This window comes from Perognathus longimembris, chromosome 20 (genome assembly GCF_023159225.1).
Source record: "Perognathus longimembris pacificus isolate PPM17 chromosome 20, ASM2315922v1, whole genome shotgun sequence".
NCBI lineage: Eukaryota > Metazoa > Chordata > Mammalia > Rodentia > Heteromyidae > Perognathus > Perognathus longimembris.
The window spans coordinates 44,235,829-44,259,100 of NC_063180.1; the positions used below are offsets into that span (position 1 = coordinate 44,235,829).

The 23,272-nt window shown below is 67.2% G+C and overlaps 3 protein-coding genes across 3 annotated transcripts; 2 read left to right on the top strand and 1 right to left on the bottom strand.

Moving 5' to 3' along the window:
- The first annotated feature begins 905 nt into the window (after positions 1-905).
- LOC125368226 (lysyl oxidase homolog 1-like) lies at positions 906-5,038 on the top strand. Its single transcript, XM_048369069.1, has 3 exons — positions 906-1,769; positions 1,825-1,945; positions 4,926-5,038. The coding sequence occupies exons 1-3, from the start codon at positions 909-911 to the stop codon at positions 5,036-5,038; spliced, it is 1,095 nt and encodes a 364-aa protein (XP_048225026.1). The 5' UTR covers positions 906-908.
- Positions 5,039-9,493: 4,455 nt separating this feature from the next.
- On the top strand, positions 9,494-14,768 carry LOC125368296 (lysyl oxidase homolog 1). Its single transcript, XM_048369185.1, has 7 exons — positions 9,494-9,558; positions 10,123-10,231; positions 11,488-11,625; positions 11,734-11,890; positions 12,525-12,620; positions 13,356-13,471; positions 14,563-14,768. Exons 1-7 carry the CDS (start codon positions 9,531-9,533, stop codon positions 14,567-14,569), a joined length of 651 nt encoding a protein of 216 aa, XP_048225142.1. The 5' UTR covers positions 9,494-9,530; the 3' UTR covers positions 14,570-14,768.
- Positions 14,769-17,095: 2,327 nt separating this feature from the next.
- Stoml1 (stomatin like 1) lies at positions 17,096-22,404 on the bottom strand. Its single transcript, XM_048329729.1, has 7 exons — positions 22,191-22,404; positions 20,945-21,051; positions 19,859-20,008; positions 19,273-19,476; positions 18,389-18,587; positions 17,923-18,141; positions 17,096-17,767 (listed from the first exon to the last, which is right to left on the bottom strand). The coding sequence occupies exons 1-7, from the start codon at positions 22,321-22,323 to the stop codon at positions 17,574-17,576; spliced, it is 1,206 nt and encodes a 401-aa protein (XP_048185686.1). The 5' UTR covers positions 22,324-22,404; the 3' UTR covers positions 17,096-17,573.
- Positions 22,405-23,272: the final 868 nt, after the last annotated feature.

Below are 23,272 nucleotides of genomic sequence, written 5' to 3' on the forward strand. Positions count from 1 at the left end.
TTTATCTTCAGGCCTAAGATGGGGCACCTGGGTTCGCTGGCTTTGGAGAACCAGTTGGGAAGCTGTGTGTGTGTGTGGGTGTGTGTGTGTGTGTGGTGTGTGTGTGTGTGTGTGTGTGTTGTGTGTGTGTGTGTGTGTGTGTGTGTGTGTGTGTGTGTGGTGTGTGTGTGTGTGTGTAGTGTGTGTGTGTGTGTGTGTGTGTGTGTGTGTGTGTGTGTGTGTGTGTGTGTGAGTGTGTGTGTGTGTGTGTGTGTGTGATGTGTTGGGGGGGGGGGGGTAGGAGGAAGCCGGTAAGATACGATGGAACCATCTGGAGATACTCTGTGTCCGGATCAGACAGGCTCCCCCCGAGGCTGGGGCCCAATCCCGATCCGGTGCTGCTTGTCAGAGCGCGCCCGGGCCCGGCCTGGGGCCCCCCCGGAGCCCCTCCTGCGCCTGGACGGCCGGCGGGGTGGGGGGGGGGGGTGGGGGGACTGCCAGGCCGCATAGCTGTAACCCGACGGGCCGTAGGGCCCCGCGGAGGCGGCTCGGCGGCGGGCTGAAACCGCCCCGGGAGAGCTCCGTGGCTCCTCCGTTCATTCGCCAGGGCCTGGGGTTCGGGGCTTGGCCCTGGGAGGCGCCCCCCTCCCGTCCCCCCCCCACCCCCCCCACCCCCGCTCCGCGCCCTCCCCAGGCGATCCGGCCCGGCCCCCCGGGCGCCGCCCCCGCCCGGCCCGGCCCGGCCCCCCCCCCCTCCGGCCGGCGAGATGCTGTCATCCGCGGAGCCGTCGGGTCCAGGCCAGCATGGACAGAGCTAGCGCCGGGGCAGGCCAGGCAGGCGGTCCCGTGCTCGAGGCGGCGGCGGCGGCGCGCGGAGAGGAGCGGCGCGGATGGAGCGGGGGCCGCGAGGCGGGCGGAGGGCGGCCGCCATGGCCGTGCGGGCGCTGGTGTGCGGCGTCTGCCTGTGCGCCTGGGCGCGCCGCAGCGGGGCCCCGACGCCCCCCCCGAAGGGCCCCCCCCGACGACCCCGGGCGCTGGCGGCAGCTGATCCGCTGGGGAGACAACGGGCAGGTGTTCAGCCTGCTCAACTCGGGCGCCGAGTAACTGCCGGCCGGGGCCCGCCCGCGGGTGCTGCTGGCCGCCCCGGCCCCGGCCCCGGCCCCGGCCCCGCGCCGCAGCCCCGGCGGCCCCCGCCGACGCCAGGCCCCGGCCCTGCCCTGCCGGGCCGCGCGGGCTCCGACACGGTGCGCGGCCAGGCGCGGCACCCGTTCGGCTTCGGCCAGGTGCCCGACAACTGGCGCGAGGCGGCGGTGGCGGCGGCGGACGGCGCGGGGGCCTGGCGCGCGCGCGCACCGCCGTCGCCCCGTCCTCGGCCGCCGCCGCCGCCTCCTCGGCCCTTCGCCTTCCTGCGCCCGGCCGCGCCGCCGCCGCCGCCCTACGCGCCCTACCCGCGCGCGCCGCCCTTCGTCGGCCACTACGAGCACTACGACCCCGCGGCGCGGGCCTACGAGCGCGGCTTCGTCTACTTCCGCGGCGGGGGCGGCGGGGGCGGCGCGGGGGCCCTGGCCGCGGCCGCGGCGGGCGTCGTCTACCCGGGGCGCTACGACGACCCGGGCGGCGGGGAGGAGCAGCCCGAGCTCCCCCGCCCGGGCCCCCCCCGAGCCGCGGCCCTGGGGCGCGCCGGCCGACGGCCTGGACCGCCGCTTCGCGCACAGCCTCTACAGCGGCGAGCGCGCCGACGCCGCCCTCGCGCTCCCGGACCCGGCCGCCGCCCCCGACGGCCTCGCCTGGTTCCCGCCCTTCGTCCCCGCCGCCGCCCCCGACGCCTACGCCGCCGCCGCCGAGCCGCCCCCGGCCCGCGCGCCCGAGCCCCCCTACCTGCCGGTGCGCAGCGGCCCCGACGCCGCCGACCGCGGCCGCCTCAGCGTGGGCAGCGTCTACCGCCCCGCCCCGAACGGGGGCCGAGGTGAGTCCCCCCCCCTCTCCCCCCCCCCCCGACCCCGACCCCGGGGACCCGGACCCCGGCGGCCTCCCGCCGCCCCTCAGGGAGGCCGCCGGCTCCGGGGTGAGGCCTGGGGGGGAGGGGCGGGGGGAGGGGGCGGCTCCCTCACCTGGCTCAGGTGAGCATGCGCAGGTGGGCACGGGTCCCCTGCCTGGAAGGCCGCTGTCATCCCCGGGGCAGCCCCCCCCCACCCCCCACCACCCCCACCCCCCCCACACACCCCCCCCGGCCCTGAGACCCTGGCCCGGCCGCCCAGTGTTAAACAAAACAAAACAAAACACTTTATGGGGGCTGGCAGGCAATGTGGCCTGGTGGCAGAGCGCTCGCCTCCTATCCATGAAGCCCTGGGTTCGAGTCCCCAGCACCACATAGATAGAAAACGGCCAGAAGGGGCGCTGTGGCTCAAGGGGCAGAGTGCTAGCCTTGAGCACAAAGAAGCCAGGGACGGCGCTCAGGCTCTGAGTTCAAGGCCCAGGACTGGCAAAAAAAAAAAAAAAAAAAAAAACAGAACAAAAACGAAACTTAAAATGCCGGAAAGAACATAACACCACTTCGCCATATGTGTATTTTAAGTAGAGCCGGGGGTGGGGCTGAAAGAGGCCACAGATACATTGAGAAGAAAATGTCAGTGTGGTCTCTCCCTCCCCCTGTCCCTCCCTCCCTCTCCCTTTCCCTTCCCCCCTCCCTTCCCTTCCTCTCTCTCCCCTTTCTTTCTAGCTACGCGTGTGTCCCTGTGCTAGGACTTAGGCTCAGCGCCCCAAGGCTCTCCTCTCCCTTAGCCTTCGCAGCTGGCGCTCCACCGCTTGAACCGCGCCTCTGCTTCCCGCTTTCTGTTGGTTCCTTGGAGATGAGAGTCTCACAGACTTTCCTGCCTGGGCTGGCTTTGAACTCCTGTCCTCCCCTCTCAGCCTCCTGAGTGGGTGGGCTGACAGGCAGCGGCGTTGATGTAGAACCCTTCTTCATGTGGAGTTTGAACTCGGCAGCTTGGGTTTGCCCCATTCTTGTGCATTGATTTTTAAGGAATATTACCTTCTATATTACTCATTCTGCCCCCCCTCCCCGTTTTTCTGGTTCCCCCAGTCGTCCCCACACTGGCCTCACTGAGTCCTGGTCTGGGGGGGGCGCTGTCCACAGCCCCCTCCCCCCCCCCGGGGTCTGGCAGGGATGTAGTTGTGACCTGCTTTGGGGAAGGCTGAGCACAGGAGGCCTGGGATGGTCCCCTCCACGAGATGGCTTCCATGCCGCCATGGAAGGAGGGAGGGAGAGAGGGAGGGTGAGGGAGAGAGAGAGCGGGAGGATGTTTTCCCCACGGAGTGCTCCACTTGTGGCGGATTTTCTTAGAATGCGAGACCTCAGCCTTGGGGCTCAGCCAACGGGGCCCCTCCCTTGGGCAGAGCAGAGAACTGGAGCCTCCAATGCCACAGCGCTGGCAGCCGGGCCTGGGACAGTCCGCCGGGCCGCAGGCCAGCCGCAGGCTTTCCAGGGCCCCTCTGTGGCCTGGGAGTTCTCAGGGAAGAGGGTTGACTCAGGAGATTGGAGCCGCTCAAGGCTGTGTCTGCAAGCAAGGGGGTGCTTGGTGCTCAGTACAGACGCTGGCCTGGCAGCGCGGGGGGGGGGGGGGGGCGGGCAGGCCTTCCCAGTTCATTTGGGGTCAGTGATGTTTCTCTCACTGGGTGTGGTGGGAATGCATGCAGGTCATCCCAGGACTCGGGAGATGGAGGCAGAAGGAGCTCAAGTTTGAGGCCAGCCTGGGGGCTACGGGGTGGAACCATTTCAGAAAACGACCAAGGTCTGGGGGGGCGTGTATAAGTGTAACGTATACGTATATATAGAAGGGGGGTGGGAGATACCCAGGTGCTCCTAGGCCAGAGCCGGGTCCTCCCCCATGGGAGGCTGGGGTTCAGGGAGGACTCCCTGGAGGAGGAGGTGCTCAAGCCCAGCCTGGAGAGTTGGTTGTCGGGGAATGGACTCGAGGCTGGAGGAGTGGGCTCAGTGTGGGGCTCACAGAGCCCGGGCAGGGGGTGCCGGTTCCCACTCCCACTCGGTGGGTTGGGGTCATGGAAAATCCTGGCCTGGGGGGGGGGGCGGTCCAGGCCCTGTGCAGTGGGCTCAGGGCCCCAGGCCTGGTGCGGGAGCCCAGGACGGATTCTCAGAGTCTGACCTCACTCCTCGCCGCCACACACCCGGGGTCGGGGGCCAGCGCTGGCAGCCGGCGGCTGGGTGTAGGCGTGGGTCTGTCCTGGCGGCCCCGAGCGCATGTGAGCACCACCAAGGCCCTGCCTGCCGGTCCCGAGCCCCTCCCCCTCCCCCCCCCCCCCCTTCCCGGGGTCTTCCCTCCTCCTCCTTCCCAGGCCAGAGGCCTGTGGGACCACCCAGCACCCCCCGCAGTGCCACCACTGGGGAGCTAGACACAGACTCCCAGAGAAGGGTCCACCCTGCCCCCAGTGCTTACCGCAGATGTTTGCAGACAGTCCCCTGGGGTGGCTGGCCCCCAGGCCCCAGGCCGGCTGTGGCTCCTGCTCTGAGCCAGGTGTCATGTGACCCCCCCCCTCCTTCTGCCACTGCCACCGGGGCCTCCTCTCCACAGCTTTCCTCCTGGGCTCGTGCTCTCTCCTGCCCCAGGCCGGCCTTGCCGACTCTGGCGGTCCTCCCCGGCGGTCGAGCCGGCCTTGCCTGGCACGTGTCCGCCATCCCCGTCCTGGGGGAAACCAGAGGCCCGGAGAGCACAGCCTGCTCCCGGCTGCCCGTGCTCCCTGGGTGCTCCACCCCGGGGCAGATCAACCCGCATGGCCATGAGCTCACGTCTCCGCTGCACGGGAAGCTTTCTTGGTTCCCCAGGGCCCGGAGGAGAAGAGCTCAGCCTCAGCCTACATACAGCTCCCCGGCCCCCGCGGGGACGGTCGCCCTCCTCCTGGGCTAACCCATCCTGTCCCCCTCCCCGCAGCTAAGGGGACCGGCCCGCGAGCGGCTGGGCCCGACCCCGCCACCTCGCTCTCCTCCGCCTGCAGCCAGGCTCCAGTGAACCAAAAGAAAAGCCAGACGCAGAGGCCTGGCTGAAGTGGTGGAGCGCCAGCCTTGAATGGAAAAGAGAAGGGTCAGCACCTAGGCCCTGGGTTTGAGCTCTAGGACCACCCGTGCATGGGTGTGCATACACGCACATGTGCACATGTGCACACAGAACCCCCCCCCCCCCCCCCCGGCAAAGGCTTGGATCCTGGCAGGGGCTGCCGGTCACGTCCGGCAGCCGAACCGCACCTGCTTCCAATTCCCGGGCCCTGCATTCCTGCCCAGTGGAGCCGTCACAGCCTGGGGGGGGGGGGCGGGAAGGGGCTCAGTGTGCGTCCTCCCCCCCCACTCCCCCGGCCCTGGCCCTGGCCCGCCCCAGCCGCTGGAGCTAGCGGCCTTTCTGTGTGGATTCCGTGACTGAGGGAGTGTTGGGCTGGCCCCCTCTTTGCTGTTGCCCTCCCCCCCCCCCAAGCCAGTATTTCACCATCACCTGGACACGGAGTTCAGGATGCCACGGAGAAAGGGGGTGCAGACTGGGTGGCGAGACCCTGGGGCCTGAGCCATCCAAACCTGGGGGGGAATAGCCCACTGAGCCCCTGTTCCAAGGACGCCCGCAGCCCTGGGCTTGCCAGACCCAAAGGGAGTTGTCTTTCCAAAGGGCTTAGCCAGGCGCTGGCGGCTCAGGCCCGTCATCCCAGCTACTCGGGAGGCTGAGGTTTGAGGATTGAGGTTCAAAGCCCGCCCAGGCAGGAAAATCTATGAGGCTCTTGTCTCCAGTGAGCCACCAAAAGGCTGGAAGCCCAGCTGTGGCTCAGGTGGTAGAGCACCAGCCTTGAGCACAAAGGTTCAGGGACGGCGCCCAGGCCCTGAGTTCGAGCCCCAGGACCAGCTCCCACCGAAAGTAAAACAGGAAGCAAAATGGGTGTGTGTGTGGGGGGAGGGGTGGCCACCTCCGTCGGTAGGTGGGAGCCTTGGAAGGTTCTAGGCCTGCCGCTTCAGCCATCACCACCCCCTCGCCTGAGCTGGTAGGTTCTGCGGCCTCCCCTGGGCTGTGCTGACAACTTAATCTTGTGATTACTGGATGATCTTTATGTGGGGTTCAGTGCCAGCTCAGCCCCAGCGTGGGCTCTGCTTCCCCAGCCCCCACACACACACCCAGGGGCTGGGGAGGGGGTGTCTGGTGGAGGAAGCCTGGTACTGCCAAAACCTCAGGCTCAGCACATAGCTGACAAAGGACGGATGGCTTCCTGCCGGCCTGTGTTTATGCCCCGGCCCTGGCTTGAGAGATGGAGGTTCCACATTCCTCATCCCGGGGAGCTGGAGGTCGTGGACAGACAGACCACAGGGGTGGGTTGGACCCCCTAGAGAGAGGGAGTGCAGGGGGGGGGGTGTGTGTGACAGGTGAGAGGCGGGCAGCCGCAGGAATGTGGACACACACGCAGGCCCCCTCCCCGCCCCGGGCCGAGGGGAACCGATTCCTCCGGAAGCAGGAAGGACTGGGGTCAGACCGTGGGGGGGGGGGCGCATTTCCTGACGGCTGGAATGCGGAGCGGAAGGTCGGGAAAGGCCACCGGCCCCGGGGCCAAGGCCCGGCAATGCACCCAACGCTTTCAGAGCCCCGTGTGCGGGGATCCGTCCCACCCGGGCTCACGGACCAGTGACGCCGCGCTCCGGAGGGCGACGCACACCGAGGCCGCTCACGCCTGCCACCCACGCGAGGCCTGGGCATCGGGGTCCAAAGCCCGACCAGGAACGCCGAGCAGCAACCAGCCGGGAGCGGAGGCCGGGCACCGAGGGTAGAGCACCAGCCTCGCACCCCAAAGCCAAGCGGGAGCAGGGGGCCCAGAGTTCAAGCCCCATACTGGCACCAAAAAAAAAAGAAAAAGAAAGGTGCATGGAAAGGCCAGGAGCCAGGGCTGGGGATATGGCCTAGTGGTTGAGTGCTCGCCTCGTATCCATGAAGCCCTGGGTTCGATTCCCCAGCACCACATATACAGAAGACGGCCAGAAGTGGCGCTATGGCTCAAGTGGCAGAGTGCTAGCCTTGAGCAAGAAGGAGCTAGGGACCGTGCCCAGGTCCTGAGTTCAAGGCCCCAGGACTGGCAACAACAAAAAAAGGCTTCCTGAAGGTACTCGGAAGCTGAGCGCTGGTTCTGAGGTCTGAGGGTCGCGGTTTGAAGCCAGCCCATGTAGGAAAGCCCACGAGACACTCATCTCCAACGAACCACCAGAAAACTGGAAGTGGCGCTGTGGTTCACGTGGCAGAGTGCTAGCCTTGAGCAAGAAGGAGCCAGGGACCGTGCCCAGGTCCTGAGTTCAAGCCCCAGGACTGGCAAAAATAAAACAAAAAAATAAGACAGGAGCTGATACATAAGGAGTGTTTAGAAGTTCTCCCTGGAATCCAGTGTGTGTGTGTGTGTGTGTGTGTGTGTGTGTGTGTGTGTGTGTGTGTGTGCGCGCGCGCGCGCGCATGCGTGCATGTATGGACTGGGGCTCGAACTTAGTGCCTCTCTGTGTGTGTGTGTTTGCAAGTGTATGGACTGGGGCTCAAACTTAGAGCCTCTGTGTGTGTGTGTGTGTGTGTGTGTGCGCGCGCGCGTGTGTATGGACTGGGGCTTGAACTTAGAGCCTGTGTGTGTGTGTGTGTGTATGGACTGGGGCTTGAACTTAGAGCCTGGGTGCAGCCCCGTAGCTCTCTGTACTCCAGGCTGGTGCTCTAGCACTTGAGCCCCCGCGTCCCCACGCGTGGCTTCCCGCCGGCTCGTTGGAGAGGAGAGTCTGTCATGGGCTTTCCTGCTTTGGCTGCCTTTGACCCTCCATCCTCAGAGCGCAGCCCCCCCGAGTAGCTGGGGTTCCCGTGTCTGCGTGTCTAGTTCCTGAGGGTTGGGTGAGTGGAGGGGGGCGGTGCCCCCCCCTCAGGCGGATCCCACAGCCTGCTTGTTGGGGTGGACCGTACGGCCTGCCTTCCTGTCTGTGACAGGCTGCTCTGAGCTCACCCCCGACGGGTGTGAATGAACCCCATGAGACAGCCACCAGCGGCCAGCCCCCCTCCCCAGCCCTGTGCTGGGGGGGGGGGGCGGCTGGCCTGAGCGGAGCAGGCCTGGCTGCTGACCGAGTGTCCCCCTGGGAACCAGCCCCCAGAAGGAGGCCCTGTTCTTTCCTGGAAAAACATACCAGCCAAGGGAGGGGGCGCCTGCGGTCCTGGGGGCCTCGGCGGGGGGCCCTGGGGGCTGTGGGAGCCTGGCCTGAGCTCCAAGGCCAGGCAGGGTAAGCGGGGGGGCGGGGGGGAGTCCTGGGGTCCCACAAAGCCAGGCAGAAGGGCTCTGTGTTTATCACCCTGTGGTGGACGCAATGTGGAGCCGCACCAAGGCATCAGAAAGTAATGGTGAGAATGAGTTCATGGAAGCGCGGGAGAGAGCGTGACTAACCTCCGCTGTCTCCACGGCACACCGCCTCTGTCTGGGTGGGGGGGGACGCACTGGGAAGCAAGCGTGGGCGGGGTGGGGGAGGGAGGCTCGTCCCTGGGTGGGGGGGGACACACTGGGCAGCGGGGGGAGGAGAGGGGCGTCCCCGGGTGGGGGGGAAACTTGTGGGCAAGATGGGCTGCAAAGGGAGATGTATGTCTGGCCTTGGAGGCCAGGCCAGGGCTCGGGGCTCCGCGTGGCAGCAGGACCGGGCTTTCTGTGCGTGCCAGGGCTCGGGGCTCCGCGTGGCAGCAGGACCCGGCTTTCTGAGTGTGCCAGGGCTCGGGGCTCCGCGTGGCAGCAGGACCCGGCTTTCTGAGTGTGCCAGGGCTCGGGGCTCCGCGTGGCAGGAAGACCCGGCTTCCTGTGCGTGCCAGGGCTCGGGGCTCCGCGTGGCAACAGGACCCGGCTTTCTGTGCGTGCCAGGGCTCGGGGCTCCGCGTGGCAACAGGACCCGGCTTTCTGTGCGTGCCAGGGCTCGGGGCCCCGCGTGGCAGCAGGACCGGGCTTTCTGTGCGTGCCAGGGCTCGGGGCTCCGCGTGGCAGCAGGACCCGGCTTTCTGAGTGTGCCAGGGCTCGGGGCTCCGCGTGGCAACAGGACCCGGCTTTCTGTGCGTGCCAGGGCTCGGGGCCCCGCGTGGCAGCAGGACCGGGCTTTCTGTGCGTGCCAGGGCTCGGGGCTCCGCGTGGCAGCAGGACCCGGCTTTCTGAGTGTGCCAGGGCTCGGGGCTCCAGGTCAGGACTAAGTCGAAGCCCGAGTGCATCGTCTGGCCGTTGGCTCTGGCGCTTCCACCCCTCCGCCTGGAAGAGCAGCTCAGGCAACGTCCCGGGAGGAGGGGGCGGCCCGGGAAGGCGCAGAGCCAGCTGCGCGGGGCTTACTGAACCTAGCCTGGGGGTTGGGGGGGAGCAGACTGCCTGGTGCCGACCGCGGGGTCCCAGGAGACTAACCCCACCCCTTCTGATGGCCAAGAGTCCTCCCCGAGGGGTCTGGGGCACCTCTCCTCCCCTCCCCCCTCCCCGAGGGGGGGGTTGGGGGGGGACAGGCCCCTGGCCGGCTGGAGGGCCTCGGTGCCGGGGAAATGAGAGCAGACATTCCTGGGGGCTCGAGTAATGGCCCTGGGCTGGCCAAGAAGGAGCCACCTCGTGCTCGCCCACCCTCGGGGCTCCAGAGCGGGGCCGTCACCCCGCGGCCGGGCCCGGGCCCCCGGGGAGGGCAGCGCTGGCGCGTGTGGGGTCGAAGGTCCGCAGGCCAGACCTCCCTCCCTCTGCCCTCCCCTTCTGCCTGGCGCTGGAAGCTGAGGACGGGGTTTGGCAACAGGGAGTGGGGGGGGGGGGTGGAACCCCTTCCTTCCCCTATTCCCAGGCCCCCAGGAGCAGATGGCTTCCAAGAAATGGAAACTCTTAGCAGCGTGTTTCCTTGTGTGTCCGACGGAACCCCCAGGAGAAAGGGGTTTAGAGACCCCAGCTCACTTCTTCTCTTTCCTTTTTTCTTGTGCCAGTCCTGGGGTTTGAACCGGGGGGCCTGGGCGCTGTCCCTGAACTCTTTTTTTTTCTCAAGGCCGGGGTGCTGCCACCTTCCGGGGGTTCACAGGGTCGTCCTGCCCGCCCGGGTGGGCGAGCCCGGCGGGGCTCTCGAGGTGCCATGGCTGTCCTGTTCCTTCCCCCGCGCAGGGCTCCCCGACTTAGTCCCGGACCCCAACTACGTGCAGGCGTCCACCTACGTGCAGAGAGCCCACCTGTACTCCCTGCGCTGCGCCGCCGAAGAGAAGTGTCTGGCCAGGTGAGGGGCTGGGGCGCCACGGGGCGGGGGGGGGGCAGGGGGACCCCACCCGCGGTGCTCGGGCCAGCCACGGGGGGCCCGGCTCCCCGCCACGTGGGAGGGGTCGCAGCGCACGGAAGGCAGCGTGCAGCTCTGCTCCCATCCACGGTGAAGGAAGCTTGCATTATTTGGGGGGTGTGTGTGAGGTACTGGGGTTTGAACTCAAAACCTTGCACTCGCTAGGCAGGCGCTCTACCGCGTCAACCGCGCCTCCCGCCCAGCTTTTCTTTTTTTAATTGCTGGTCTTTGGAGCTGGATTCTCGTGAACTTTCCCGCCCGGGGGCTGTTTCTTCAGAGTTTTTCACTCAAGGCCGTAGTTCTCTGCCACTTGAGCCACACCTCCATTTGGTTCACTGGGGATAAAGAGTCTCACAGACTTTCCCGCCCAGGCTGGATTTGAACCGCAGTCCTCCAGATCTCAGCCTCCTAGGTAGCTAGGATGACAGGCGTGAACCACGAGCTCCTGACTAGCTCTGAAGGCTTTTAAGTCAGGGCCCCTCTTTCTGGAGCTGAGTTCCAGACGGGTGAGGAGGAGGGAGGCTGCTGCCCCTGTCCTAAGCCAGAGCCTCCCCGCCATGGCCAGAAGGAACAGCTTGCGGCCCAGACCCCAGTGGCCAAGCCAAGTAAGCCGGCCTGGAGGCCTGGGCTGAGAGCCAGGGGGAGGCCGCCCCCCCCCCCCCCCGGGCTGGCGAGGTCACCGAGGCGGCCCGGCCCAGGCATCCGGGGACCTCGTGGGGCTTGAGACGGCGGGGGTGAGGGGCCAGCCAGACGGCCGGAGAGGCTCACGGTCCCACCGGGCCGGGCGGGGCGGGGCCGGGCGGGGCAGGGTTCACTGGAGGACCAGAGGCAGACAGAGGTCGAGCCTCCCCCAGACGGGGCCGCACATCCTGGCAGCCGCCCGAGCGGCCTGCCGTCCAGACGCACTCAGAGAAATCCCATCCCCACGTCGGCTGCGGTCTCTGGGCCCCAGCCCGAAGGAGGCCAGCCAGGACGGCTGTCCCCCGCGGCGGCCTGGGAACCGGGGCGGCGGCCAGGGCCTCCCCGCCCCCTCCTTCCCGAAAGGCCTGCCTCGGTTCCCCCGCGGGGTACGTGGGTGAACAGCGGGCGGGAGCCCCGGGCAGGGAAGGGCAGGTGGCCGGTCCATCCTGGGTCATGGAAAGGCGGCCGGGTGCGGCCCCCCCCCCCCCTGAGCCCGGGCCTGTCCCCCCCCCCCCCAGCACCGCCTACGCCCCGGAGGCCACCGACTACGACCTGCGGGTGCTGCTGCGCTTCCCGCAGCGGGTGAAGAACCAGGGCTCGGCCGACTTCCTGCCCCACCGCCCGCGCCACACCTGGGAGTGGCACAGCTGCCACCAGTGAGCAGAGGCTGGCCCCGGGGGGGGGGGGGGGGGAGGGAGACGGGCCCCACAGGGCGAAAGGCCAGGAGACACCCGGCCTCCCTCCTTCCCCCCCCCCCCCCGCAGACACTACCACAGCATGGACGAGTTCAGCCACTACGACCTGCTGGACGCGGCCACGGGCGTGAAGGTGGCGGAGGGGCACAAGGCCAGCTTCTGCCTGGAGGACAGCACCTGCGACTTCGGGAACCTCAAGCGCTACGCCTGCACGTCGCACACACAGGTGGGCGCCGGCGGCCACCGCCCTGCCCGGCCGGGACCCCGGGGGCCCCCCGAGGCCCGTGACCACTCAGTTCTGGTGCCCGGAGTCATCACCAGGACCCGCGTTGTCCGCGGGTCCATCCCGTCCACCTGTCCTCAGTCTGTCCACACAGCCATCTTTTTTTGGGGGGAGGGGGTGTGCTAATCCTGGGACTCAGGGCTGGGCGCCGTCCCGGAGCTCTTCAGCTCCAGGCTGGCGCTCTACCACCTTGAGCCACAGCGCCCCTTCTGGCCTTTTCTGTACATGTGGTGCTGGGGAATCGAACCCAGGGCTTCATGTGTACAAGGCGAGCGCTCTTCCCACTAGGCCGTCTCCCCAGCCCCAGCCCTTTCACTTTCATTTTGTTTTCCAGCTAACGTTTCTGGGCTCGGCCTTGACCCCTCCACCTCCCGCCTTGGCCTCCCCGTAGCTGGGGTTGCAGGCCCGTGCACCCCTGCCCAGTGATTCCATCCCGCCTTCCGGGCCCTGCCGCTTCCTGGCATCTCTCCCTCTGGCTCCCACGTCCCTCTGTCCTGCCACCACGGGCTGGGGAAGTGGGGGGAGGAAGCACCGAGGCGGGGCTGGGGGGTAACGGGCCTCCTGTCCCCCTCGCCAGGGCCTGAGCCCCGGCTGCTATGACACCTACAACGCGGACATCGACTGCCAGTGGATCGACATCACCGACGTGCAGCCCGGCAACTACATCCTCAAGGTGGGCCCCGTCCTTCCCCTCCCCCCCCGCCCCCCGGGAGCAGGGGCGCCTGCCTGCAACCCCAGCTCCTCAGCGAGGACGGTGGTTTGAGGCCAGCCTGGCGCGAAAGGCTCGCAGGACACCCCCACCCCATTACAAGCCAAGCATGGCGGCCCCAGCTACGGAGGCGGGGGGGGGGCAACAGTTTGAGGGCGGCCCCCCCGGGCAAAAGCTTAAGATACTGGGGAAAAAGTGGGCTGGAGGAGTGAGTTCAGGGGTAGAGCACCCGTCCAGCACGCGCAAGACGGAGGCCCTGAGTTTCAGCGCCAACAAAAGGAAAAAGAAAGAAGAAGAAACTGAAAGAAGGGAGGAAAGGCCAAGGCCAGGCGTCAGGCCTGCGGTCCTAGCTCCTGAGGAGGCCGGCGCTGGGGATCGCGGTTCGAAGCCAGCCCAGGCAGGAAAGCCCGCGAGGCTCGGATCTCCACCGAACCAGCGGAGAGCCAGGAGGGGGGCTGTGCTCGAGGCGGTAGAGCGCCAGGCTCGAGCCCAGGCCCTGAGTTCAAGCCCCACAACTGACAAGAAAGGGAAAGAGAAAAGAGGGAGAGAGAAAACAAAACAGGAGCGAGGGAGGGAGGAAGGGGAGGAAACGGAAAGAAGAGGAGGGTCGGCCGCACGCAGCCAGCGGGCCGTGCGGCCTCGGGCGCCCCTCCCTCCCGCAGCCTCTGACGCCGCCCCGTCTCTGCGTCTCCCCTGCAGGTGCACGTGAACCCCAAGTACATCGTCCTGGAGTCTGACTTCACCAACAACGTGGTGAGGTGCAACATCCACTACACCGGCCGCTACGTGTCCACCACCAACTGTAAGATCGTTCAGTGAGTAGCGAGCGGCTCCCGCCCCGCCGTCCCGGGCCCGGGGGGCAGGGGCACCGCAGAGCCCCACGTCGGAGGCCCTCGTCCACCTGGGCGGTGCCTGAGATGTTTCAAGTGGGGCAGGCGTGTTGCGTTCGTGTGGCGGGCTCTGCAGTCCTAGCTCTGTGAGTGCAGGGAAGGTGCTTGGCGTGCGTGTGTGTGTGTGTGTGTGTGTGTGTGTGTGATACGTCAGTCCGGGGGCTTGAACTCAGGGCCTGACGGCTGTCCCTGAGCATTCTCGCTCACAGCTTGCGCCGCAGCGCCACTTCCGGTTCTCTGGTGGTTCTCTGGAGACTCGCCTGCCCGGCCGGCCTTGAGCCGCGATGCTCACCCCTCAGCCTCCCGAGGGGCCGGGGTGACGGGCGGGGTGACCCGGGACGAAGGCCCGAGGGGCCTGAGGTCAGCGCTCAGCGAGGGCAGGCGGGGCCCGGAGGCTGCTTGGCGCGTGATCGGCTCCCGGGGTCCCCGCGTAAAAGAAGTCCCGGAGCCAGCCACTGGGCACCAGGCCTCCCCCGCACCGGCCCGGGCGGGGAGGTCCCCGAGGCCACCTCCGGTGAACCCCCAAAAAGCTGGACGTGGAGCGGCGGCTCAGGTGGTAGAGCGCCAGCCTTGAGCACAAGAGCTCAAGGATAAGCACCTAAGCCCCGAGTTCAAGCCCCAGGATGGGCACCACAAAGAAAAAGACAAAAAAAAAAAAAAAGCAAAAAAGGAGGAAAGACCTGCGGGGGCCGAGGGGGGCTGGGAGCCCGAGTCCCTCCCTCCCTCCCTCCCTCCCTCGCTCTTTCCGTAAGTGCTGAGGCCTGGCCCTGACCTGGCCGCAGCACGCACAGGAAGTGGGGTGGAGGCGGAGCGCAGCGGTCCCAGATGCCTGCGGCCTTCCTACCCATGCCTGAAGACAAAGAAAAACGGGGATCCCTCGAGAACCCAAGGAGGCAGTGTGGGGGGAGGGCACGGAGCCCCTCCTGTGGCGCTGGGATGAGCGCCCCTCCCTCCCATAGACGGGACACACCGCCCTCCCCTAGCTCATCTTGGCCTCTCTCTCTCTCTCTCTCTAGATCCTGAAGTGTAAGGGGCAGACAGCCAGCGTGTCTTTTCCCGAAGCAGCCCCTGCACCCCACGAGGCCCCCCCCCCAGCCGGGAGCCCGGCCCCCCACGCCCGCTGGGGAGCAGCGGCCCCCCTCCCGCCTCCCTGCCGGCCTCAGCTGTGGGTGGCGGCCATACTGTGTGCCTGACTTTCTCCGCGGCGGCGTGGGAGGGGTTGCTGGGTTTTATAATTTTATATATATGTATATATATATGTGGCCATCCCGCACAGCAGGAATAAATGAGGTTTTTCTAACGCTGGGGCTCTGTTTCCCTGGCTGGGGGGGGGGCAGTCAGAGGCTCAGCTGCCTTGGGGGGGCTCCCGGCCAGGCCCCCCCGGGCGGTGCCTTGTCTGCGGAGGAGAGGGGCGAGGACACGGGAAGGGAAGCCCCATCTCCGACGGCCACCGGGCACACGATCGGGGCCGCAGCCGGGCTGGGGGGTCACCCGGCCGAGTGGAGGCCAAATCAGAGGCCCCCCTGAGGCTGCCGGCCTCCCAGGCGGGGGCTGGGCTCGCGGAAGGAAGCGGGGTGCCAGGCGTCCTGGGCGGCCTGGCTGGAGTAGCCCTCGCCCCCAGAGCACAAGCCCCGATGTCTCTCCCGGCGCCACAGCGCCCCCTGCTGGACGCAGGCCGTCACCGCAGGCACCAGGAGCCCCCTGGCCACCCAGGGGCCTTGGGGACGGGCCAATCAGCTCCGCCCGCCTCCTCCTCCTCTTCCTCCTGTCCCAGGACAATGCGCCAGACAAGGGGCCCGGCACCGGTGGCTCACCCCGTAATCCCAGCCACTCCGGAGCCTGAGATCTGAGGATCACTGTTCAAAGCCAGTCGGGCCCTGAGGCTTTTATCTCGAACGAACCACCAAAAACTTGGAAGTGGATCTGTGGCTCAGGTGGCAGAGCACCCGATGTGGGTGAGAAAGGTACACGAGGGCTGGGAATGTGGGCCAGTGGTAAAGCGCTCGCCTCTATACATGAAGCCCTGGGTTCGAGTCCCCAGCACCACGTATACAGAAAATGGCCAGAGGTGGTGCTGCGGCTCAAGTGGCAGAGTGCTAGCCTTGAGCAAAAAGAAGCCAGGGACAATGCTCAGGCCCTGAGTTCAAGCCCCAGGACTGGCAAAAACAAAAGATACGCGGGAGTGCGAAGCCCTGAGTTCAAGGCTCAATAGCGTCACACCCCGCCCCCCCCCCAAACCTGCTGGTTCTCTTTACGTGCCAGCCCTGGGCCGGGCTCTGTGTGGGCCACCAGGCCGAGCCAGGTCCCATGCTGTGGAGGCAAGGGCTTCTCTTGCAGGCTCCCCTCCAACCTTGAATCTCCACCAGCATGGGGGGGGGGGAGAGGAAGAGGAAGAGAGGGAGAGAGGAAGAGATAGGGAGGGGGGGAGGGGGAAGAGGAAGCAAGGGGGGGAGAGAGAGAGAGAGAGAGAGCGTGCATGACCAGTACTGGGCCTTGAACTCACAGCCCAGTGCACTTGCCTGGAGCTTTTTTCTTTTTACCCAAGGCCAGTGCTCTACCTCCATGTTTTCACTGGTTACTTGGAGGCGAGGCGTCTGTAGGATTTGTCTGCCTGGGCTGACTTCAAATCTCCAGCCTGGGCTCTCGGTCTCTGGGGCGGCTGTGATTACAGGCGTGAGGCGCCAGTGCCGGTCCCACAGTTTGCCTCAATAACTCTTGAAAATAGTAACTCGCGTGAATGGGCTGACTTTCCTGTATTAGTAACAGACGTGATGATCGACTAGCGTAGCCCGCGGGGGGGTGGTTTTTGTGGAGAAGCACTCCTCCCCTTTTCACGGCATCTGCTAGGAAGCCCTCTCCCATTGCTCCCTCCCCCCCACCCCACCCCCGTCGCCCCCTCACCTGAGGGGGGAGGGGCTAAGGTACCTGTGGGGGAGGGGCTAAGGTACCTGAGGGGGGAGGGGCTAAGGTACCTGTGGGGGGAGGGGCTAAGGTACCTGTGGGGGAGGGGCTAAGGTACTAGCCACCCGGCCACCAGCCAAGCCTCCAGCCTCACCGACACCCAGATACATGTGTCTCCCTGGGAGGGAGGTTGGTTCCCCTGAAGGCCCCCCGCAAAACCTCGGAGGAAATGAGCAGTGTGGGAGTACCCCGAGTTGTGATGCCATCTCCCCGCACAGGGGCAGTGGCAGCCTTGTCCCCGGCCTGCGTGAGGACACAGAGTGCAAGACCCAGGCTGTGGGCAGGGCTGGGGCGGGTGGGGGCGGGACAGGAAGTCCGGGAGCGAGCGGGGGGGGGGGGGGGGCAAGGCCCAGCGGGTGGGCGGGAGGTGAGACAGTCAGGGCCCCTCCCGAGTTGACCCCCCGGGCCTGGAGGAGGGGCCCACAACCAGAGGGCAGGACAGAGGACAGAGGACGATCAGGCGGGCTTGCGGGGGGGGGGGGGGCCTCTGTGGGCAGCCCCCCCACCCCCCCCACTGAGCCGATGACGCCTGGACAGAGCCCCAGCCCAGGTCTCAGTGCTGGGTTCCAGTGTACACGCACGCCACGTTTATTTGCCCCTCTGGGGGGGGGGCGGCCAGCGAGTCCGGGCCCCAGCTCTGCCAGGCATGCAGGGCGAGCTGGGGACCCAGCGGCCATGGGGAGCGCAGGTGGCGGTGCCACGGCCTGACCCGCGCGCCCCTCGCCCACCCTGGCGAGCAGAGCCCGCGCCTCCCACAGCCCCGCCGGCCCGGCCGATGCCTCTCCTGGGGCCTGGCTCTTGCTGCCTGTCCACTTTGGGTGGCCCGGCCCCGGGGAAGGTCACCGGGCCGGACGCAGACCAAGGCCTGTCCCGAGACGCTGCGCACAGTGCAAATACAGAACGGCCTCTGGCACCTCCGGGCCTCCGTGCACGGCCTCCTGGCTGGGCCTCCAACTTCTTCCAGCCTCAGCCTCCCCCGGTGCAGACCAACGCCTCCTCCAAGAAGCCCCGGCAGCTGGGCGCGGGGTCCCGGCTGGGTCCGTCCTCCGGGTGGCCGCCCAGGCTGCTACTTGAGGGCCCTGAGCACGGCTTCCAGCTTCATGACCACGGCCAGGTCCCCCTTCACCTTCAGCCGCCCGCTCATGTAGGCCCCCAGGGGCCGCAGCTCCCGGCTCAGCAGCGCCTGCAGGTCGGCCTCCGCCATCTCCACCACCACGTCGGGGATGCGGGCGGGCGCCCCGCGGCCCACCCCGCCTCGCCCTGAGAGGGGAACGGAAAACCACCGTGAGACCTATCCCAGCTACTCAGGGGCCGAGATCTGAGGACGGCGGTTCACAGCCGGCCTGGGCAGCCAGCCTCTTAGCATCGATGACACCCCAGGAAACCGCCCTGATGCTGGAGGGGGAGGGCCGTACCTGCGGTGAGGTCGAGGAAGTAGGCGCTCTGGCTGCCGCAGGGCAGGACGACGTTGAACTGGTAGCAGGCCCCAACCTGGCTGACCAGGGCCTCGGACAGCAGGGGCTGCAGGGCGGTCAGCAGCCCCTCGGCCACGGGCCTCTCCGGGCTGGGCCCCGCACCGCCGCCCGGGGCCGGCGCTTCCACTTCACTCAGCATCTCCACGGAGTCCGGCGAGGCTGCGGGGAGGCCGGGAGGCCGGGGCTCAGGGGCAGCAGGTCCTCGGGGCAGAGGCCTGGGGCCTCCTCTGTGGCCGTCTCCTCGGTGCGTCCTTTCAGGCCTCCTGTTCGGCTTCTTCCCATGCTAGGACGGGGACCCCCCCGCCCCCAGTTCCGACCCCCCCAAGCCGTGCGTCCCAGCGACTCCAGCCTGCCGGGGGCCCGGGCACGTGCACCGGGCTGCGGGAGCCGCCTCCGCGCTGCTCACCTGGCCCGGGCTGCGGGGCGGCTCCGGCGGCCCCGGGGTGCAAGGCTCCGCCCAGCAAGTGGAGGGCCAGCTGCTGGAGGGTGCTGTCGAGGCCCGGCCCCGCCGGGCCGTCCTGGGGCGGCTGCAGCACGGCCTCCACCACCAGCTCCACCCGGTCCACCTCCAGGCCCCAGGCCCGGGTCACATCGTTGATCTCCAGCTGGAGAAAACACCGGTGGGAGGGGGGAAAGGACACGGGACTGGGCCGGTGCGGCCCCAGTGGGGAGCCGATGCCTCCTCCAGGCCGGCCACGCTGGGCGCATGTGGGGGCTGGGGAATGGACGGGCGGACCGGGGAATGGCTGGGCAGGCCACTCAGAGCATGCGCGGACCGGGGAATGGCTGGGCAGGCCACTCAGAGCATGCGCGGCTAGAGCCCAGCCACAGACAAGGCCGCTGGGAGCATGCGTGGACCGGGCAGGCCACTCAGAGCATGCGCGGCTGGAGCCCAGCCACGGAGGAGGCCGCTGGGAGCCTCCGGGCAGGCCACTCAGAGCATGCGCGGCTGGAGCCCAGCCACGGAGGAGGCCGCTGGGAGCATGCGCGGACCGGCCTGGCCACTGAGAGCATGCGCGGCTGGAGCCCAGCCCCGACGAGGCCTCTGGGAGCATGCGCGGGCCGGGGAATGGACGGGCAGGCCACTCAGAGCATGCGCGGCTGGAGCCCAGCCACGACGAGGCCGCTGGGAGCATGCGCGGATCAGAGACCGGAAGTGGGCGGCCATTCAGAGCATGCGCAGACCGGAGAGACCGGAAGTGGCCGTCGGGGTTCTAAGCCCTTGGAACGGTGGGGCCCCCGGGCAGGCCCGGGCCCAGCCCCGACCTCCGCGCGGTGCCGGCCGCCTACCAGGAGCTGGTCGCTGATCTTGAGTCTCTCCATCTGGATCTCGGGCAGAGGCCGGCGGAGCAGGGCCTTGGTCATGGCGTTTTGGGCCGTCATGCGGGTGGCCGCGTTCAGGTCCTTCACGGCCAGCACCGACAGCACCGGGTCCCAGATGCGGAACTGCACGTCGGCCCCCACGGAGAGCACGGCCCCGTCCTTGGAGGTCAGCTGTCGGCACAGGAGGTGGGGAGGACGGTCCCACCCGCCTCCTTTAGAGGCCAGCCCGGGGTGGGAAAGCCCAGTGAACCCCCAAAACAGCCAGGCGTGGAGGTGAGGCTCGGGGCGGGGGGGGTAGAGTGCCAGCCTTGAGCCAAAAAACAACCTCAGGGGCGGCGCACAGCACCCGAGTTCAAGCCCCAGGACACCAAAAGAACAACCCCACCCTAGTGTCTAAATAGCTGGGGTCCGGGATGCAGAGCCTCCATTCTCCACTGCCCTCTCCCCCTCCCCACCCAACTCGCCAAGGTAGCTGCTGGCACCTGTGCTCATTGGGCATAAGCTCCCTCCCCCACCCCCAATCCCCTGCCCCAGGGCACGGGCCACCCCTCACCTTGCAAGGAGGGACGTTGAAGGCTCGGGTCCTCAGATCCACCCTCTGAGAGCAGTCGATGAAGGGCAGCAGTAAGACCATGCCAGGCCCCTGTGGGGGGCGGATCCGGCCCAGACGGAACACCACCATGCGCTCGTAGGTGGGTACAATCTGCCCAAGGCGCAAGGAGAAGAGGTGGAGGCCCTGTGGCCCAGGGTGGCCCATGCCATCTGCCAGGTCCCGCCCCTCGCCTTGGCACCCAGGTCACAGTCAGGAACCCCAGCCTGTTTTTAAGTGAGAAAGGCTCACAGAGGGACTCAGACACTACACAGCACCTATACAAATCAACCTGGATTTGACTGCTGTTCCGGAAGGCTCCCAAGAGCCTGTGTCTCCATCAGTTCATCTCTGTGGCCCACAGCTAGGACAGGACGAGTGTCAGAGGAGAGGCAGGGCTGCTCTGACTGTACCAGAGCAAAAGGGCTCTGCCACTTTCTGCTCCCCGGAGCCCTTCAAGAAGCCCTTATTATGTCCAAATTGAGTTGAGAAGGCACAGAGGCATTGTGACTGGACCAGGGCCACACAGCATTGGGTTTGGTGGCACTTGAGAACTGAAATCTGGGGGCATTTAAGGACTCCCCTCGGGACACAAACACCAAGGTTTTCTAGAGAAGCTGAGGGATGCCTGGGGCCCGGGCTCCTAGCAGCTCCGCAGCTGTCATTGGTGATGGTGGTCCTTTTCCTCTCTACACCGCCCCCTGCTGGAAATCAAGCCTGCATGTCCAGCTGCTGGGTGTTTCGTTGTTTGGCTTTTCATTTCTAATTGGGCCTAACCCAAAGGGAGAATGACTTGGCAGTGAAACCAATGTCCACCTCCCAGGAGTCTGAGCGACTCATTTCTCCTTACTAGCTCCCCAGGATAACCTTGGACAAGTCTGGGCCTCCGTTTGCTCATCTGAAAAATGCGTACGAGCCACCCTTTCCCTCCTCCATTTTATAGGGGTGTGAGGCTATTGGAGGGCAGGAGGAGGCAGAGCCTGAGGGAATTCATTCCTCTAAGTCCTCAGTGTGGTTCTCTTTCCCCAGGGTGGGTGGTGCCAGCCTTACCTTCAGGGCAAACCAGCCAGAAATAGGGAAGGTGATCAAGAGCAGCAGAAAGCCCAGGAAACTGATGACACCATGGCAGAGGTAGGAGGACCAGCTCTGGGGTGAGTCTAGGGGAGTCAAGAGAACGGAGGGAATCACAGGGTGCAGAAGCCAGCGGGGGGGGGGTGTGGTGTCAACTCCTGCCTGGCACAGAGCATGCGTGCTGCACTCAGCTGCATGCTGCTGGCGCAGCCCAGCTCTTCTCTCCCAAGCCCCCCAGAAGGGTGCACCCCAGGGTCCTTACAGTGCCTCAGCCTGTGGAGGAGTGCTTGAATTGCCCACTGATAGGAGCTACAGATCTGGGGATCAAGGTTCAAAGCCAGCCAAGGTAGGAAAGTCTATGAGACTATTTAATTTTCACCAAAAAGCCAGAAGTAGAGCTGTGACTCAAGTGGTAGAGTGCTAGCTTTGAGCAGGAAAGCTCAGGGACAGCTCCTAGGCTGCGAGTTCAAGCCCCTGGGACCAGCAAAAAAAAAGGCAAAAATGAAATAAAGAGCAAACACACACACACACACACATTTCATTTTCGGCATTTGGGGCAGGGTTTGGCTGGGAAGATGAAACTCGTGAAACCGATGCCTGGAGAGGGAGGCCAGGGGCAGAGGCAGCCTGGAATCTGGGCCCAAGTTCTCTGCTCTCCTCCTCTTAACCCTGGCCAGAAAGCAGCTAGAAACCTCCGTCCTGTCCTTCCTGGGGCCCAGGCTGGTTTGGCTTTCCGTACCTGGGGGTCCCTGGCCTGGTCTGAACCCAGAGGGTGTGGCCTGAGCAAGAAAGGAGATGGTTGGACAGGGGCGGCTGTCATTAATTGGGGGCCAGGAGAATGCAAATCCTTGGAGCTGGGCTGCCCAGACTCGACGCGCAGCTCCAAGTGTGTGTGTGCGTGTGTGTGTGTGTGTGTGTGTGCGTGCGCGCGCGCGTCAGTCCTGGGGCTTGAACTCGGGGCCTGGGCGCGCTCCCTGAGCTTTTCCCCCAAGACTGGCGCTCCACCCCTCGAGCCACAGCTCCACGTCCAGCCTTTTGTTTCTGGCCTTGGCTGGCTTGGAACCGCGATCCTCCGATCTCAGCCTGGGGGCAGCGGGGCTCGCGGGCGTCTTCGTTCCGCGTGGCCCGGCGTCCCCCCGCCCCCCCGGGAGGGCCCCGGGGTGCCCTCGGTTTCTAGCCATGCCCAGGGGAATCTGGAACCCGACCGAGCCGGGCGGCCACTCACCCGCCCCCGGCCCCGCGCCGCCCCGCTCCGGGTCCAGGCAGCCCTTCTGCGAGCCCAGGAAGCCGAAGCTGGACTGCGGGAAGCGGTCAAAGTCCCCGAGGGGCAGCGCCCGGTATCCGGAGCGGCCCAGCATCGCGCGCTCCGGGGACCGGGACCCGCCCCGCGCCTGCGCCGGCCACGCCCCGCGAGGCCACGCCTCCGCGGCTGGCCACGCCCCCGACGCCGCTTCCGGTTCACCCGCGGGTCGAGCGCGGAGCGAGAGGACCGCCGGTGTCGGCGCGTGCGCAGCGCCGCTGGTGGCCGGAGGACCGGACTGCAGCCGGGCGGGGGCGTCCCGGGGGGGCCCTGGGCCTCACCGGAGCTCAGGTCAGGGGCCCGGGGGGGCGGGGCCGGATGCTCTCCGTGATCGGCTCCGTCGGCACTGCCCAAACCCACACCTGCGGGGCGGGGGCGAGCTGCACGTGGACTCAGGGTTCCCGCACCGGGCGCGCGCGGCCGGGGGCCGGGTCCAGCCAGCCGGGCTCGCCCGGGCAGATCCCCTGGAGGACCACGGAGGGCAAGGTGGCCTGCGACGGCGCCAGGACCGTTCTGGCGTTTTGCCGGCTAGTTGGACTTCACCCGCGGGGCTGGCTTCGAACCACGATCCTGCGATGCCCGCCTCCTGAGTGGCTAAGAGGACGCGCCGCCCTTCTCCGGAACCAGACCGAACGCCTGTCCTCCTAGCCGCTGGCCAGGTCTCTCCCCACCCTCCGGAGGGCTCACGCCTGTCATCCGGGCCACTCAGGAGGCGGGGATCGGAGGGTCGCGGTTCGAACCTAGCCCGGGCGGGGAAGCCGCTGGGACTCAACTCCGATGAACCATCACCGAGCGGACGGTGGAGGGGCGGCGCAAGGCGTGCAGCGCCCGCTTTGAGCGGACGCGCGTCTGCCACCCCGGCTCCAGCCAACCCGCTCCGGCCTCCGCGGGGGCCGGGATCGGGGCGGTGCGCGGCCCGCCCGGCCTTTCCCGCTCCGGGGGCCGGCGAAGCTCGCGGCGCTCCGGCCGAGGCCCCGCCCCCGCGCTCGGCGCGCCCGCTTCCTGGA

Bases quoted from the DNA above. Each gene is read 5' to 3' on its own strand.
- LOC125368296 (XM_048369185.1), top strand. From the start codon at position 9,531: ATGAGAGCAGACATTCCTGGGGGCTCGA. The intron at 9,559-10,122 runs GTAATGGCCCTG...TCCCCCGCGCAG, and splicing joins AGACATTCCTGGGGGCTCGA to GGCTCCCCGACTTAGTCCCG. The intron at 10,232-11,487 runs GTGAGGGGCTGG...CCCCCCCCCCAG, and splicing joins GAAGAGAAGTGTCTGGCCAG to CACCGCCTACGCCCCGGAGG.
- LOC125368226 (XM_048369069.1), top strand. From the start codon at position 909: ATGGCCGTGCGGGCGCTGGTGTGCGGCGTCTGCCTGTGCGCCTGGGCG. The intron at 1,770-1,824 runs GTTCCCGCCCTT...GCCGCCGCCGAG, and splicing joins GCCCCCGACGGCCTCGCCTG to CCGCCCCCGGCCCGCGCGCC. The intron at 1,946-4,925 runs GTGAGTCCCCCC...CCCTCCCCGCAG, and splicing joins CGCCCCGAACGGGGGCCGAG to CTAAGGGGACCGGCCCGCGA.
- Stoml1 (XM_048329729.1), bottom strand. From the start codon at position 22,323: ATGCTGGGCCGCTCCGGATACCGGGCGCTGCCCCTCGGGGACTTTGAC. The intron at 19,477-19,858 runs GTGAGGGGTGGC...CTGTGCCGACAG, and splicing joins TCAACGTCCCTCCTTGCAAG to CTGACCTCCAAGGACGGGGC. The intron at 17,768-17,922 runs GTACGGCCCTCC...TTCCCCTCTCAG, and splicing joins CTTCCTCGACCTCACCGCAG to GGCGAGGCGGGGTGGGCCGC.